This window comes from Malurus melanocephalus, unplaced genomic scaffold (assembly GCF_030028575.1).
Source record: "Malurus melanocephalus ecotype Western Australia unplaced genomic scaffold, MMel_1.1 scaffold_553, whole genome shotgun sequence".
Classification (NCBI taxonomy): domain Eukaryota; kingdom Metazoa; phylum Chordata; class Aves; order Passeriformes; family Maluridae; genus Malurus; species Malurus melanocephalus.
The window spans coordinates 59942-77981 of NW_026623785.1; the positions used below are offsets into that span (position 1 = coordinate 59942).

General features: G+C 46.1%; 1 protein-coding gene across 1 annotated transcript; it reads right to left on the reverse strand.

Annotated features, from left to right (window-relative positions):
- Nucleotides 1-569: 569 nt before the first annotated feature.
- Nucleotides 570-17282, reverse strand: EFHC1 (EF-hand domain containing 1). The gene is made up of 11 exons (XM_057382193.1): nucleotides 17112-17282; nucleotides 12344-12565; nucleotides 10426-10713; nucleotides 8566-8715; nucleotides 7316-7508; nucleotides 6863-7083; nucleotides 6015-6155; nucleotides 4520-4733; nucleotides 4031-4178; nucleotides 3055-3256; nucleotides 570-1040 (listed from the first exon to the last, which is right to left on the reverse strand). Exons 1-11 carry the CDS (start codon nucleotides 17280-17282, stop codon nucleotides 921-923), a joined length of 2070 nt encoding a protein of 689 aa, XP_057238176.1. The 3' UTR covers nucleotides 570-920.
- Between the last annotated feature and the right edge of the window lie 758 nt (nucleotides 17283-18040).

Consider the following 18040-nt stretch of genomic DNA (forward strand, 5'->3'; position numbering starts at 1 on the left):
GAGACTGGAGGGAGCTGTCATGTGGAGGATCTCAGCTGTCTGAGGGGAAGTGGGAATCCACAGCACAAAAGCTGATTTAAAGCAGCGTTTTGTTCCAAAGAGCTTTGTTCTGTGTGTGCGTGACAGCTGCCTTTTGCAAGTGCTCCATGGCAACACCTGGCAGGTGTCACTTGGGGTGAGAAGGCTCCTGCCACGTTTACCTTTGTGGGGAGATGAATAAGATGAGTAATGTGACTCTGAGAGGAGCATGAGTGTCATAATTCCATTGCTATGCCAACTGCCTGTGTGCCCTTGTCCTTGGAGACCTGTCTGGTGAGATGACAGGTGGATCAGGTGGGTTTAGATGGCCCTAAACCCATTCTCCCATATTTTTGTTTTAAAATGCAGAGCTGCTGTCAGCAGATTTGTGTCCAGACCCCTGTTACCTCCAGATAACTGAACCCACCACCCTATTTTGAGTAGCCCCAGAATCACAATTTGTGGGTTCTCCCCACCCTTATTTTAATCCTTAATTATTCCAGCCACTCTATTGAAAACACACCTTTTAACACTTTAATAGCAAATACATTTTTATTGAAATTTTGATAACAAAACTGGCAGTCATCACTACTTGAATGTGAAAAGCCCATCTGTGAGAAGCCTGGAGTGGAAAGTTCCAGAGAGCTTTAGCTCTCTAAAGTACTGCACTAAAAGGTTATGAAAACTACAGAAGGGCCTGACTTTTGTTCTCTGAAAATTTTTTTCTTCTTTGAGTTTCATTTCAACATCCAGCAGTTGTGAGGTTGAGTTTGGTGGTAGCTAAAAGGGCAGGGAGAAGTTCGGAAGGGAAAAAAGTTAAAAGTGAGGGTGGAATCAGCTGAGGGGGTGAGAGTGAAGCAAGGGTGAAAAACCAGAACATCCTTTTTTGTAGTACAGTGTCTTCAAGTCACCAGAGAATTCAATTGCTGTYGTTCGGCTTCTGGGAAAAGATTACTTGGGAAAGCCAAAAGGAAGTCACGGTAGTTCACCTTGTCTTCTTCACAGGAACAGTAATCAATCAGCTGTGGGGACAAAAAACAGCAAACATCACAAAGAGTTGGAAAAAGCTGCAAAATCTGTGTTGTTTTTAGGGGAAAGTACCCACAAGTTCTTGTGTGATGGAGCAGGAGATTTTATTCCCCCATGTGAATTCCCCCACCTTGGTAGTCCTGAATCACAGGCAAACTTAGAATCTTGCAATCATTRAGGATGGAAAAGACTTGCAAGATGATCAAGTCCAACCTTTAGATCATCTAATCCAACTCCTTAAATGGTTGGACTCTATTTAAAGGTTGGACTTGATCTAAAGGTTCTAGTCCAACCTAGAAGGCCTATAGATGACATTAATCTTTGCAAGGAGAAGAATTAAAAGTGTTTGAGTTCAATCCTGATTTCCTTCTGGGCCTCACCAGAGTGGCAACAGAGCCACAAAAACACAAAGCATGGCCACAGACTGAGATGGGCCATAGGAAATCTTGCAGAAATCCCTGCCAAATTGGGGTGGGGGCAGTTTATGTGAACAGTTACTGTTCCCTGGTGTCACTTCGGTGTGTGCACATGGCATAAAGGGGAGACACAGATAATTGAGCTTGGTGACAGCCCGACTAATGAGCCAGTTCTGGTGTCCGTGCCTGACCCTGCATTGTGTTACAGAGCCGYAGCCTTTGTGTGCTTCAGGGGAAGAAAGAAGGCTTTTGTTTCTTTAATTGCATAACTAATCTCCTTCTGACACCCAGGGAGATGGAAAAGGTCTAATATCACAATTCCTTGAAAGGATTCTTCTTCCCCTTGTCGCCTGGAGACAGATTCACTGGGGTTTGCTCTGTGACTGACAGCTGTGCTCCTCTCCAAGCAGTGAACTCTCTGCCATATGTTTAATTTGCAGCCCTGCCACACTTCCTAAGGCTCTGGGAACACTAGGATTAAGATTTCAGGAGAGAAGATGGATGTTTTTAGTGCCTAGGTCCTAGATTTGGGCTCAAATGTRGGAGTTTAGCTTCAATTGTCACATGCTCTCCACATATTTTTAGGAATGTTATTTCTCTCCCATTCTCAGAGTGGAGTAGGGACTGTCACCACATGGTAAATTCCTCAGGGCAGAGTGAGCTCTGATGAATTCAGAAAAGCCCTGGGTGCTGSTCAGGGCCTTTATTCACCCTACATTCAAAGACACAAATCCTCTGCACCTTTCTAACCAYGACTGTGATGCTCACAGTTGGCTGCTTTAGAAAATTTTTTATTTTAGCAACGGAAATATTCCCTCTGCTTTTCAGATATCCTTAAACATGGAGCCTGCCTTTACTGGCCACTCATCTACCATCATGTGATGCTAAGGAAATATCCTTGTCAGTCATATTCCTGAAAGGATCCTCCTCCATCCTCACGGCAGGAATTTTTCTCTCTGTTTCACTCACATTTTCTGCTCTGCAGACTGTGATTTTATGTGCAGTTTGTTACTCATAGTGCCCAGCAAGTGTTAACCAAGGAGTTATTATTCTAATTCATTATTATTATTATTATTTTATTTTGGGAACAATACTTCGTTCTTAAACCTTCAATTCAGTTGCTGTTTAATCCAGAATGTCTCTAAGCTTTCCTAAGGCACAGTCCCTGAACACCTCAGTGTCACCCCTACTCAGTCCCAGCTGTGCTTAAGCCACCACAGACACTCCAAGCTCTGCAGGAGCCTGATCTCTATCACMATCTCTGATCCCTGTCATGATACACAACCTCTTCTACTCATCCAAGACCTGAACCACCAGGAATTTTTGCACACAACAGTGCAGCCAAACACGGGATGCAACCTGGATAACATTTCTTCCCTTTCCGTAGAGGACAGCAATTATTATCTCCTCTAAGACACAGACTTGGGCCAGTAGCTCAGAAGTTTTTCTAAACTGTGACTTTCATGCCCTTTTCTTGAGGTTGTTCCCCTTTATAGGTCAGAGCAGCTGGTTAGGGTTGGTTTTTAGAAGAGATCTTTCGGAAGAGCTATAGGAGGGGAATTCCACATGCACAGGACCCCTTCCATCTGACCTTTTTAAGAAGAATGGTGCTGGTCGGCACATGGAACCTGTCACAAATGTTTAAAAATGTTGTTTGATCCAGGAAGCCAGAGCCCTCCTTGTCAAAATGATGAAATGCCTCATGAAACTTCCTGGTGTTGAAGGGCTCCTGGAGCTTCAGCTCTTTCTGAACCTCCACAATTAAATCATCCAGGTCCTTCTTGGGGACRCCACTGCAGAAGAAAGGAATAACAGGATTTCATGTAAAAATTCATTCTGTAAGCTTTCAGTGACACTTGTGTGAACAAGGAGCATTTCTTTGTGTGCTCTATRGTGTTAGAAATTGTGGGAAACTCAAGTTGCAACCAAAGCCATGATATAACTGCCTCCAAACCATGTTTAGAGGTAACAGGATTGTTACTGGGTCACACAAACAGGGTCCAGACAGCTACAAAGGAGGATGTGGTCTAGGCTCTGACAGGCTGATAAGCAAAGAAGGAACAAATCCCAAAAAAAGACTCCACCAACCACCTTCTGAGCCTGCAACCATCCAGCAGCTCAAGATGGCAGCATCTATTACAGTGAGCTGATCCCTTTTGRAAAAGATGTGTTCCCCATTTCTGGGAGTGTTTACGGTCAGGATGGACAGGGTTTGGAGCAACCTGGTCTAGTGGAAGGTGTCCCTGCCCATGACAGGGGTTGGAATGAGACAATCTTTAAKGTCCTTCCAACCCAAGCCATTTTGTGATTCTTCTGAAAGTCCAAACACTTGAACTCAGGCTCGGTGCTGTGACCACTTGTCTGTCTGTGCTGCTGAGCCCGAGCTGTCCCATGAGGTTTTGGGGCCAGTAGCAGCCACAACATTTTACTGCACACACTTCACACCCTCTGTATGTGTCCAAACACAGCCTCTTGGAGCTGAACCAGCAGCAGAGCAGAAGGCTGGAGCCCTTAGCTGTCAACCCTGAATCTCATTTAGCCCCACYAGCCCATTCTTTGTAGCCTACCTGCTGACAGTCTCCACTTCCACCTTCTGTGGGCGCAAATGATCCCTTATGGATTGCAGTGTTGCTGCAGGGAAATTCTCTGCATGGTTCTCCAAATAATTAAGCACAAATGTATCAGCATCAGTGATGACAAACCTGTGGCCAAAAACTGGGGAAGAAGCATTAAAAAAGGAGTGTTACCTGTGTTTTAGCACAGATTAAAGTAATTTCTTCATCCAGGAGGGAGCCGGATTCCTCTCCTGTGGCTGGGCTCGGCTTTGAGCCAGCTCTGCTACTTGTTTCACTTCTTGATATAAGAATAATTTCACTGATTGCAGGGTTCAAACGCTGACAATAACAACGTTACATCAGTGCACACCAGCTGCTGTTCTGGAAACTCAAATGTGATGAGACCCAGAAGCAGCAGATCTTTAAAGTGAAGGAAGAGATATGCACCGTGCAATAATGACATATCAGAGCAGAGCATTATAAATCCGGGCTGGATTTTACCTTCAATTGTAGAACCGATGGTGAAGTCAGAGGGCTCATAGTATATGGGATTCTCTGGAGTGGACCCTGGCTTGGTAACTTTGGTCCTTTTTAAGTATTTGCCTCCACGGATGCCAGAGTTTCTGACTGGGGGCTCAAAAATGCTGACKGTGTCATCGGAGAGGAAATAAGAAAGGATGAAAATACGATTTTTGTCCTCAGGCACTGGTGATTCCTAGAGGAAAGGCAGTRGGTTTGGAACAGAGCATTTGAACCAGGTTTTCCTTTCCTGAGGTGCTTAGGAGTACCTAGTAATTTACTCACAAGCACCTGGAGCTCAGAGCTTTTTTTATAGCTGACTAAACAAAGCACTTGGTGTGCCGACGTAATGTAACAAAGCCCTAGACAGCACTAAGGATCTGAATTTCAAAGGTTATTTGCTTTACTCAAGCCACGGAAGCAGAATCTGGGCTGAAGTTACCAAGAATATTCAGTGTTTCCACAGCCTGAGTAATCCAAGAGAAAGGAATATCCTATATGGAATGATTCATCCCAGAGAGGCTGTAAAATTCAGATATAAGGTTACATTTTTCATTATTCTGAGTGCCTGAGAGAGGTTGGTGCTGCTTCAGCTCTTAGTCACAGGAAGTTACTCCCCTGACACATCAGTGGGTTTACTTGCTTAGCTTAAAGTTAAGTGGATCTTAACTCCTCAGCTATGACCTTTAGGGAACTCCTGCACAATAGGGAAAAGAAACCAGCCCTTATTCAGCCAGAGTGTTTGGAGAGGGCAGGCAYCAGCCAGCACAGGAAATGCCATCGCTGCTGCTGGACGTGCCAGAGGCTGCTTGCATAAACCAGCTGCAAAGCTGGCACAAAGGCCAGGGCCTGGGTGCTCTTGTGGGTGGAAAACACCATTCTCGTGGATTTTCCAGCTTCTACACTGGCATTTGGCTGCTCTGCTAGGACAGCTCCTTGCTGGCTGCTGCATCCAGGACTAGCCTGGAGAAGGACAAGTGCTGGAGCCAAGCTCTGGCTGGTGGCAGTGGTGTCAGGAAGGCAGAGGCACAATGCCCAGTGCAGGCTGTTTCAGTCAGGGCCATCTGTCACGTGCTGATGGCAGAGGGAGTTTTTCCATAAATGGCTGTGGGTTTGTAGCAGGTCTGGTTTGTACTTTCTGGACTTTTTTTTTTTTCTAGTTTTGCGAGCTGCCAATTGTCACAGCAAGCACACAATAACCCCACAGCATCCCCTTGGGGACACTCATGTTGGCTCAGGGTATTCTCCTTTCCCACTGGCACAAAGGAGAATTTGCCAACAGCCTTGTCTGGGCAGGCTGCTCCTCCCAGGAGGAGAAGGAATTCAGGAGGTATCAGGGCTCTTGGGAGAATTAGAGGGTGTCCTGAGGGAACAGAATGTTCCCTTGGCATGGGTTCAGGGGGTAACATCCCTTTGGAGGAACTGTCTCCCCCTTCTACTCTGCTCCTGGCATTGTTCCACCAAGGAAAGCACTTACCARGGCCATCTGGTACCGGAGGACTTTGAGGTTATTCTCCAGCATCTTAATAATATTTTTGCGTGGAGGCTTTGGAACCAGACTAAGGCAGTTCTGGAGAGAGTCTTCAGGGACGCCAAAACCATTATGGGGAGGAATTACCTGCATCCAGAGGAGATACCAATCATAAACAGCTGAAACTAAGAATAAGACAAAGTTTACAAGAGCGTTTATCAAAACTCATCAGATTTGCAAGGAAATATTCTGCCACCAGGTAGCAAGAGTTGTGACATCCTGCCCAGTAGAGATGATACCAGCCTGGCCATGTGTTGTACTTAATGAAAAAAATAAGAGGATTAAGAAAATTTGAAACTCAGAAAGCCAGGTAATTTCTCTGAATAAAGAGGTTGTGGCTATATTAATGAATCATAGAGTGGTTTGGGTTGAAAAGGGCCATAAAATCATCCCGTTCCAACTGTACCTTCCTATGCACAGGAACTCAGCTATCTCTGTGGTTACACTGGTAACCTAATTCTCATCATGCCTGTGGTCTAGGCCAACTCACACTCCAAAACATTCCTAGGCTCACTTTGGGAGGTAAGAAGGGCTGTGACCATCCCCAGTAAGACAACACTTGGCAACACCATTTTGGAGAGTGAGGGAGAGTTCTGTAGTATGAGTGCAGCCAGGCTTCCATTCTTATATGGATTATGACCATTCTTGCCTTGTCTTTTTCAAATTACTTTTTTTTTTCTTTAATCTGAACTTACTTTCTACGGGTTCTTACTAAGCTGAACCTCAGCTTTACTATAAGAGCTTACACCAACTGCTTCCTTTCCTCCCTTCTTTTGAGAAATTGCTTGCAGTACCTGTACAACTTTTTTAGCTGGTTTCTTATGTACATCCAGTGGCTGGAAGTCTGTGACACCATATTTTTCACGATAGAAGTCCTGTGTGAACTTGTCACAATCGTAGATTAAGAAGGTTCGTCCAAGGAGGGTGAGAGTTTTGCCAATACCAAAATCTTTAGGTGAGTACCACTCTTTTACCTCGTGGTCAGTGATTTCCAGCACACAGCTTGGGAAGTTCTCTAAGGACAAGGGAGCAGAAGGGAAAATAAATTAATCAGGTAGATGTTAACATTTTCTAGTGAAAAGGGATATAAAAGCAAGCTGCATAAATAGCTCCAGAGAGATGTTGGCACTGCTGTCCTGCCACAGTTTCCCCAATGAGAAAGAATTTAGTGATCATTTAAAGAAGTTTGGTTTTGACCATGAAATAATGACACTTTAGCAGAGACAGATGTGCCTGTCTGAACTTACTGTTCTTGTCCTCAAAGACTTTGGGCAAGCGTTGGCGTTTCATCAGTATCGGGAATGGGTCTCTCCCATCATTTCTCCTGTGAACCTCCCGAACCTCCACTGTGTCATCTGCCAAGAAGTAATGGATGATGCAAGGATGGTGATCACCAAAGGGACAGTTGGTGTCATCCCATATGGCATAGAAGCGAAGCACCTGAGGTGGAGAACAAACAAGKGGACAAACATAGATCACAATCATCTTTTGATACCACAGAAATCAAACTCATCACACTGAGATACTTCTGAGGTCCCCAGGGTTCAGGTCCTGAAGAGGCAGGATAAACACAGGGAGAATTCAGTCAAAGAAAGGGGCATTTGTGTTTGTCTGAAATGGTCTGCTCTGACACCTGGCATCAGTATTTTGAGGGAGGAAAGGAGTGGATGCAGCAAGACTATTCCTAATAAAACTGCATCTGGCTGCTAAAWTCCACAGACAGGTGGCTTATCTCATCCCAACAGAAAGCAAGAGAATAATGGATGATATTGAACACAGGCTCTGCACTCCAAAGAGGAGCTGTTTACAAGGCACAAAGCCCAGAAAAAAAAAATAAAAGGTTTTATTTCTTGCTAAAGCCAAGAAAGGAGCAAATCTGGAGTCTGTTCAGTAAACTGAGACATTTTGGAATGAGTGAAGTCGTAGATACTCACAAGAACTRGATTTGGTTTCAATAGCACTTTTTTACTGTTATCACAGAATCTTTTAGATTGGAAGATCATTAAGTCCAATCTCTGACTGACCCCCACCTTGTCACCCAGCCCAGAGCACTGAATGTCACATCCCGTGGTTCCTTAGACACCTCCAGGGATGACAACTCCAYCAMCTCCCTAGGACAGCCTGTTCCAATATCTAATCACTTTTTCTGTGAAGAAATCATTCCTAATGTCCAACCTAAACCTCCCCTCACACAGTTTGAGGCCATTTCCTCTTGTCCTTTTGCTGGTTGCCTGGGAGCAGAGCCTGACTCTCYCCYGGCTGCACCCTCCTGTCASGGAGYTGTGGAGAGCCAGGTCTCCMYTAAGGTTTTTCTGCAGGCTGAGCCCCATYCCAGCTCCCTCAGCAGCTCCTGGTGCTCCAGCCCTTTGCCCAGCTCTGTTCTCTTCTCTGRATCCACTCCAGACCCTCATGATCTCCCTTAAATTGAAGGCCCCACAACAGGACACGGGAGTGGAGGTGCCATTATACAATAATCTGGGTAATTCCCAGCTCTCACCTTTGTGTCATAGGCCAGAAACTGCCTGAAGGGGTCAGGACTTGCAGGCACCATGGGTTTTTGCACTGGTGTTCGGTGCTGTTCTGTGTAAGGATCCAAAACCATTTCCTCTTCAGGGTTCACTACAATTCCTTGGCTCTCCAGGAACACCTAGGAAAGTCATCTGAGGTGTTAGTGCTGCCAGGGGTTCTGAAGGTAACAGGTGACTAGAGGTTACAGGTGGGCTGATATAAATGAGGTCAGAATTCTGCAAGTTCTTTCCTCACAGAGAACTCTACTGCAACAGCAAAATACAACAGATGATGAAGACATTTGCTTAAGCTGCTTCTTAGCTTTGCTTACCCTTTAATTAATCAGAACATCCTAACTCATCTCRACATCCTAGCTCAGATTTCACCTGAGCACAGTTCTCCTTGGCCTTAGGGCTTTAAATGGAAGGTAAGTGTCACCTGGTCTCTTTTATGTAAATTAAAAATATTAAATTGGTGTATAAACACAGATGTAGTCAGCCTGAATTTGCAAGAGACTTAGGGCTGTGTCAGAGAGTAAGTTAGTGTCACCCACACTTCAGACCCTTCAGGCACAAGAATATGTGTCAGTGGCAGCTTCACTCCATCTTTCAGGTGTACTTTTCCCACAGAAAGAGTGCAATCTGCTTGTTTATAAAGGGATTTTTTGCTTACCTTGGATCATGAACAAACTCCAGGGTGTTACTTGTGGACTTGTATCAGCCACCCAAAACAACCTCTGAAGTCAACAGACTTGTTCCCTTTCTGGCTTTGGGAAATGACCCATGAAAATATTCAGCCCAGGAAGCACCTATACAAATATCTCCCACAGGAATATGAGATCCCCCTGAYGACTCACAAGGCAGGTTCACACTTTCAGACTCACTATTGTCTGGTCTGGAAGATGTCACTAAGTGATAAATAGATTATTGGCCTTAAGATGTAGACCCAGGTAGCTCATTCCATGTTTTCCATCAATATTGACATGAGGATCAGCTCTTTGTTGGATGTGAACTGACTTTCACAGTCAACCAGTTCCAGCAGAGCTGGCCCCACAGCTACATTTATACCAATACATTACACATGCTTGGAAACATTCCTGGGCACTGAGGCCAACAGGCAAGGWAAAGCCTGGATCCAAACTCTCCCAGCCTCCAGCACAGCCAGACTGCATGTAACTCACCTACAGGGAATGGTTCCCTGGCCTGGAAAAATAGTAGCTGCCCAGGGCTGAGATTTTAGTGGGGACAAACTAGCAGGATACCAGTGTACTGGTAATTCTTATTTCTTGTTATTGGATCGTTATTATCTCATTTACTGGAACAAAAATAGCCAGAAATAGAAAAGCAGACCATGAGTAAGCTCTCTTAGAAAGGTCAGTTCATACCATGATTCTCAACACATGGATCATGGCTTGGCTGTGGATGTGTGCAGAGYTACTGATTGTCTTCTCTTCCACTGTTCTTAACAGAGGAATTTAAATCAGAAAAGAGTCAGGATCACKGATATCCCTTTCATGTATGCACAATGTTTCATGTGGACTCCAAGCAGCTCAATTGCCCAGACATGAACTTAGAATTTGTATTGTARGAAGTCTRGAGGAAAAAGGATGGASTTGCAGCAGTCCTAGAGCAAAAAYACTAAGCAGTTAATTATCCTTCAGCAAACATGATACCCTGAACTCCTCTTTGGCYTGAAGAAAGAAACCTACACAAARAGCAAAATGAAAGACTGCGAGCACCCATATCATGAAAGCTACAGCTGCAAACTACTGGACTCTAACAGAGAATTAAAATCCTATAAATCCTGTAATTCCCAGGATTCTCTCTTTTGGTGTTCTCCCTACACACACCTTGGTGAAGGCATCACAGTTGACCAGGCGGTAGGTCCGGCCGTATATGTGGAGGTCAATGCCCAGGTTCAGATCCTTCCAGTGGTAAAAATCGCCCTGATCGTTTTTGGGCACCCGGTGGCGTTTCATGAGTTTGCCTTGAACCAGACCTGAGTTCTTCACCACAGGCTCGATRATACACATGCTGTCATCCTCCAGGTAGTAGTAGATGCCCACGTGGCGGATCCGGTAATTCTCCACTGGAGAGATAGAAACTTCCTCCATGAAGTAGGCATCAAACTTCAAAACCTGCCCAAGGGACAATATAACAAAGGGAGAGAGAAAGAAACAATTCAAACACCATGAAGGCAATAATTTACTTGTAATTTGCTTTGGGGAAATAAAGTTACAGGGCTAGATTCTACAAAATCTTCAAGGACCACTTTAGTCTAATCTGTGAATGATGGCAGAGGCATCGGGAGGGCTTTTATCAAGATGTGCCTTTTGCAAATCTGGCGTGAATGAGACAAGCATAAAAATACAGCCTTTTTCCTACTTCTTGATCACCTGCTGTTTCATGTACTGCCAGGTGTTTGGCTGCTGACAGTAATCTACTTTACTGATATGCAAGCTCTCTATTCGTCAGTTTTACAGCCCTTGATCTAGGGAAGTTACCAACAGATTTTAGTAGAGTTTAACCACATCTGAAGATTTTAAAATCTGAATGGGTCATCATTTTAAGGTCAGACTGAAGAGACTCAGAGCAACCTGGTCTGGTGGAAGCTGTCCCTGCCCATGCCAGGGGAGTTGGAACAAGACGATCTTTAAGTTCCTTTCCAACCCAAACCACTCCATGATCTGAAGTCACATCTATTCAGCACTGACAGCGAAACCTGATCTGTGCCAGGAAAAAAAAGGAAACTAATCAGCCAGTCCCTCTGCTTGGCAGRAGTAGGAGGAATATTCCCTCTGAGATCATTCAATGCCCCTAAGAAGGTGTAGGTGGCCAATCAGGCCTTGCATTCCCAGCCTACATCAGCYCAAGGGCATGGATGATTAAGGGATGATAAAGCCAACAAGTTGCTACCAGTCAGCAAAGTGCCCCACAAGGGACTGTGACATCCTCAGCAGCACTGGGGTCCCTGCTGCTCCTGTGGCTTGAAGGAAGGGGTAGAGAAGGATCTGACAGATTAAACAGCAGCATCTACATTACTGTGAAGGAACAGCCTCAGTAATTAACAGAGCACATCTGTTGCCCAGCCTGTGTCCCAGTTGGGCTGAGGGCTGGCTGGCTGTAGACTGCTCTTCAGGGCTGGCAGCGTGCAGAGCCTGCACGTGCTGAGCTCCAGAGGCAGCGGCTGCTCCATCCACAGCTGCGGTTTGCAATCGGGGACATTGGCACACTGAAAACCAAGGGTCAGCTCAGGACTGCTCCGAGCAGACACAGAACCACCTCCTAATCTGATATGATCACCAAGATGTAACATGGGAAGCACTAATGTTCAGCCTGTAACACGCTGTGGTGACCAACACAAGCATAAATAGAGAGACCACAGTCAAACAGGCTACCAGGGCTCCCACTGCAGACTGACTTTTCCAGTTAAAGCTCAGCAACAACCTCAATATAGTTTTGGAAACACAAAACACCAGGCTGTGGCTTGCAGAGCAATACTTATAAACTGCAGTTTTCCAGAGCTAAGCAAACCTCTCTTCCAACATCTGCTGGAAATGCTCGAGTGTAACTTGCAGGGAATGTCTTACATCGTTTACGTGCTATAATCCCCCTCCCGAGCAAAGAAAGCCTCTTTCAGTCTGGGATTCAGCTGTCTCTGACTAAGGGCTCTGGCATCTGAAAACTGCTSTATGCAGTCCCGTGAACCCTGACTGTTTATGTCTCCGAATTTGGCCAGTGATATTCCTGGAATCAGCTTCTTTATACCTTTTTGTCATACTCCACGAATGCTGGAGTGAAGCGGGAAGGTGCAGACCTCTTGACTTGCCCATAGGTCAGCGTGKTTCTCTTGGTGCATAAATCATCTAATTCATCTTGAGAGAGCTGATTTGCAAAGAGTGTGTCCCCGCCAATCCCCTCCCTTGGCAGCCTGGAAAAGGCATATCCATTTTTGAAGTCCAGTGTCTGAGACCGATGAAAAGATGTTTTCTGTGGAAGGAAATCCAGCTATTAAAATACTGCATGAATTKAGTAGATACAGCTACTGAAAACACAAAAAACTAGTAAAAGAGTGCAGCATCAAGAATGTCTCCCCCCACACATATCCCCAGCATTTTACTATAAACTACTGCAGCAGTTATTTAAAATCAGATCTTGCATTTAGATCGAGGAAGTGGAAAAAACCGTGAGTGGTGGATGTAGAAAGCATGAGAGTGAGCTCAGATCCCAGCATTGCCACAGACTCCGGAAGAACTTAAATCACTGAATTTCCTGATTGCCACCATACTCAATGCCTAGAATGGTGCGTCAGCACTTTATCTGCACTAGTATTTATCTCASCAGCTCTTTGTTCCCTACCCTATCTGTCAGCAAGTACAGAGCACCATGGGACCTCAGTTACAGCCTCATGGTACAGCTCCCTTGATTGCTGTGCACCCTCTGTGTATTCCATTGCTGTTTATTTTCTCAAACCTCTCCTGGGCATGATACAGGATTTTTTTTGATGGGTTAAATCAAGGCGTATCATGCTCACAGAACTGCAATTATGAAACGTACCAAAGCACATTAGTAGTTTTATCACCTCTCTACACAGTCAGTTTGGGTTGRAAGGGTCCTTGAAGATCATCTTGTTCCACCCCYTGCTAAGGGCAGGGACAACTTCCACTATCCCAGGTTGCTCCAAGCCCCATCCAAACCTTGCCTTGGACACTTCCAGGGATGGAACAGCCACAGCTTCTCTAGGAAACCTTTGCCAGGGCCTCAMCATCCTCTTTGTAAAAACTTCTTCCCAACATGTAATCTAAATTACCCTCTCCCAGCTTAAAAATATCATCCCTTGTCCTGTTGCTACAGGGCAGGCTAAAAAGCTTGTTCCATCTTCCATGAAGCCCCKTTAGGCACTGGAAGCCCCTTTAGGCACTGGAAAGGGGCTCAGAGGTCTCCCTGGAGCCTTTTCTTCTCCAGGTGAACACCCCCAGCTCTCCCAGCCTGGGCTCCAGAGCAGAGRGGCTCCTCTGGAYTTGCTCCAGCAGCTCCATGTCMTCCTTATGTTGGAGCCCAGATCTGAAGATTTCTGCAGATGGGGTCTCACCTGAGTGGGGCTGAATCCCCCCTTCCCCTGCTGCCCAYGCTGGGGGATCAGCCCAAGGCAAGGGGATTTTTTGGGTCCCAGCCTCTCTACTGTCAGCAGTCCCAAGTGCTTCTCCCCAGAGCTGCTCTCAGAGCTGTGAACAGGAGCTGATTTCTGTCAAACAGTCCCATTCTGCACTACTGAAGAGCAGGGTCACACTTGGGTGACATCAAACCACTCCACTTGCTGCACACTCCACCACACGTGGTACCTCACCTGCACTCTGAGAGCCTGCCTGGTCCCACTGGGCTTTCAACACTTAATGCTCCAGAGAAAACAGGGGAAATTATGAGTCCTTGATAATAAAACCTCTTGACTTTTGCCAAGTAAAACAGAGTTGTATGCATTTCTCGTGCTGAGAGAGCAAGCTCCAGCTCCTTTTCCAGCCCCAGACTTCCAGTCAGTCTAACCTCAGGCATGCAAACTTGTTCTTCTCCACCCCCTCCCTTGCCCCTTATGGTTAAGCYTCTAATCTTATTTATACCTTCAAGGCCCCACTTGAATTCCACATTATTCCCTGTTTTCTCTTTRAACTGCTACTACAGATCTTGCAATGGAGAGAACAGTGAGGAAAACAGGTGAAAATAAGMGTTGACTCAAGACATGTTACCAGAACATCTTGTAAACTGCCRCAGAACTGCCACTTCCTTCTGTTAAATAAATACCAAGGGAAAGCTGTGGGAAAAATATTCAAGGAAAACCAGGAAATTAGTCTCTAATTTGTGCCATATCAGTGTTTGTTAGAAGTGTACAGGCTTTTAAGASCCCACATTTGCCTAAAGAAAGCACCTCATAGATTCATAAGGCCCCTGAGTGGATAAACTCTCCCAAAAGTGAGCCTGCATGCCAGGTAACATCTCACAGGATCAGGTGACTAATGCAAATTTAAAAGGGAAAGCCCAGAATGTAAACTTCTAATCTCAGTTGCTGCCAGTGTTTAYCTGAAGAAATTCCACTGAATTAAGTCTTTTTTTTTGCCAAGTCTGTAACACTTCACACAAACACCATTCCCTCTCCCAGTGGCTGTGTTTCTCTATCCCATGAATACTAAACAATAATAGCACTTTGTTTGAACACAAAGGTTTCCTTTAGGACTCCTCAGTATTTACTCTGAAACTAAGCATAGTGATGCCCATTTGATAGACTGGAAAATTGCAGATTTTCAAGATGTTATGAATGATTTCAATGAAATATTATCTGACAATAATTCTGAGATAACCTTTATTACTGGATGAATATTTGTTATGAATAATCTACTCCACTTACTACTGGAGAACTCAGTCATCACTGACTGAGGCCRGGTTGGATGGGCTTGGRGSYTATGAAAGGTGTCCCTRCTCATGGCAGGGGRTTGGAACAAAATGGTCTTTAAGGTCCCTTCCAACCCAAACYACTCCATGATTCTATGACAAGTAATTTTCATATGCAAAGCTGAATGCAGGCAGGAATGTTTTCTGTTAAAGATGGTCTCCAGAGAGGCTGCAAATCCCTGGTGTGCCCAAACCAGGCATGAAACAACCCCCTTTTTGGCTTTTTTTGTGGCTTTTTTTTTTAGTATATCAGAGAAATAAATGGAAGCATCAGTTCTCTGTGGCACCACTTCTTCAAAAGGACCTTGGGAGGATTTGGGGTCAATTTGCCAATGAAATTGATGACTTAAAGGTGTATCTATCTAATAAATTACATCCAGAAAATAATTCTATTGGGATTATTTGGGGGATTAATTCCTAGWGGAGGACTGTTCAAGGTTTGGTCAATGTTGGGTATAACTAGTTGAGGATATCAGGTGAATTTAAGGATCCTGGTTCAGGACAGTATCAGTACGAGTGGAATGTTCAGAACACATACACATTCCTTTGGAAAAACTGGGATGGTTCCAAGAAACAGCAGTTTTCCTGAGGAAATCAGATTTCAGGACTGTAGAYCAAGTTTGGAGATTTCCCATGGGGTATCTCATGAGCTGATGGGGTAATTATTGGATGGATTCAGAGGGCCTGGATATCCAAGGGGTGAGTTTGCAGATGGTAGTTCTGCAGTTATKGAAAAAGCTGTTGGAATTTAAAATGATGCTCACAAATGAGGGGGAGGAGGGTGTGTGTGTCTCTCTCCAAAGCCATCAGGACAAATTCACGGTTATAAGATGGGTACACAATGCAATGGGTTCCTTGGGGAGAATATTAAAAGCACCAAGTCCCCTGGAAAGCTGGTTCAGGGATACTTGGTCCCTTGGTAACAAAATTCCAATTACACTGGAAGAATTTAGGTAGTACCAGGTCTGCTGCAGGTGGGATCRGGAGATACCAGGTGAGTACAGAGCATTCAGGTCCCCTAGAAGTGAGTTCAGCAGGTATTTGGTGGCTTTAGGAAACACCAAGTCCCTGRGGGAGAGTTCAGTGGATATTCAGTCTGCTGGGGAGCATCAAGTGAGTTTACAGAGCACCAGGTTCTTTGGGATTCATGTCCAGGGTACCAGTGTCTGGTGAGTTTGAGGTTCCCAGGACATGAGTTCAAAGGACATCAAGTTGTCTCAAGGAATTTTGGTGAATTCAGGAGGTACCAGGCCTCTTGGAAGAATTAGAGGGTGATCTGAGGGAACAGGATGTTTCCTTGGGGTGTGTTCAGGGGGTAACATGTTCCCTGGAAGAACTGTCTCCCCCTCTACTYTGCTCTTGTGAAACCCCACCTGCAGTGCTGCATCCAGGCTGGGAGCCCAAAACACAAAATTGTGTGGACCTGTTGGAGAGAGTCCAGCAGAATTTATGGACATGCCCCGAGGGCTGGAGCATCTCTGCTCAGGAGTAAGGCTGGGAGAGCTGGGAGTGTTCACCTGGAGAAGRGAAGGTTCTGGGGARACCTCAGAGCCCTTTCCAGTGCCTAAAGGGGCTCCAGGAGAGCTGGCGAGGAGCACTGGACAAGTGCTAGAATGAAAGGACAAGGAGGAATGGCTTTGAAGTGACAGGACAGGATTAGATGTGACCTTAGGAAGAAATTTTGCCCTGTGAGGGTGGTGAGGCCATGGCACAGGGTGCCCAGAGAAGCTGTGGCTGCCCCTGGATCCCTGGAATTGTCCAAGGCCAGGTTGGACGGGGCTTGGAGCAACCTGGGACAGTGGAAGGTGTCCCTGCCCATGGCAAGAGATTGGAACGAGATGATCTTTAGAGTCTTCTAACCCAATAAACATTGTCGGGTTTAGGGGTCCCAAGTCTCCCGTGAATTTAGAGGAAGGTCTGAGGGAGTACCAGATTCCCATGGAACGTCTTCAGGGGAGTACCAGTACCACCRGGAGCGGGTATGGAGGGGTGCAGGGGCCGGCCCATTCTGAGGGCGACCGGCCAACCCTGATCCGGTGGGACTCCCGTAGGAAGGGGGTACAGCGGAGGGACAGCGGACACTGGGCGCGCTCACCGTCGGGTCCTTGATGGCGCAGCCGGGGAGGAAGGGCAGCTCCGGCCCGGGGTCGACCACGGGCCCCATCCCTGTCCCCGGCAGTGGCCCCGGCAGGGGAAGCGGCGCCGGAATCAGCCCTGGCCCCGGCTCCTGCCCCGGCCCTTGCCCCGGCTCCGACCCCGAGCTCATGGCGGCGGCGGCGCTCCGGGCCCGGCCCCGACGACGCGTCTCCACGGCAACCGCCCGCGCGCGCAGTGCGCATGCGCCAAGCTCTTGGCGCGCTCCCTCCGCGCCTGCGCAGTGCGCACCACGGCGCGCGCGGTCGCCGGGACAACGGGCAGGGCTGTGAGGGGCCGAATGGCGCCCCCGCCGCCTGTGAGGGGAGTTCGGCTCCCGCAGCGCGGAAAAAAGACGTGGAAGGCGTTAATTCTGTTTTATTAAGGATTTTTTGCTCACAGACCCTCATAGTCTGCTTGTATGAGGCCCTCATAGGCTCTCATATCCCCCTCAACAGCTCCTTCTATCTCTCTCGTAGCCTCTCATAATCCTGTGCTATTAAAGTATCTTGGCCTCCAAAACGACTGGGCTGCTTTTTTTATGCAGTGTCGAGGTTGAGGAACAGCGGTGAAGGGACAAATCTATATCTGGAGTGCCTGAAACATTTTAACAGAAGTGATTGTGCTGTATATAGTACATACGCATGTATATATATGTGTACATGGGTGTGAAATAGTGTCTTTTTAACATGTAGCATTAATATAATTCCACTCTCAAAGATGATTTTTGTCTCTGAAGGAAGAGGCAAAAAGAAGCATCAAGGAGACCAAGGAAAAGGTGGCTTTGAAAAAGTCAGTCCCGAATGCAAGAGAGAAAACAGAGTTAAATCCATGGATAAAAGAAGTTGTTTGCTGCCCACAGAAGTTGTGGATTTCCCAAAAGAAGTGGAC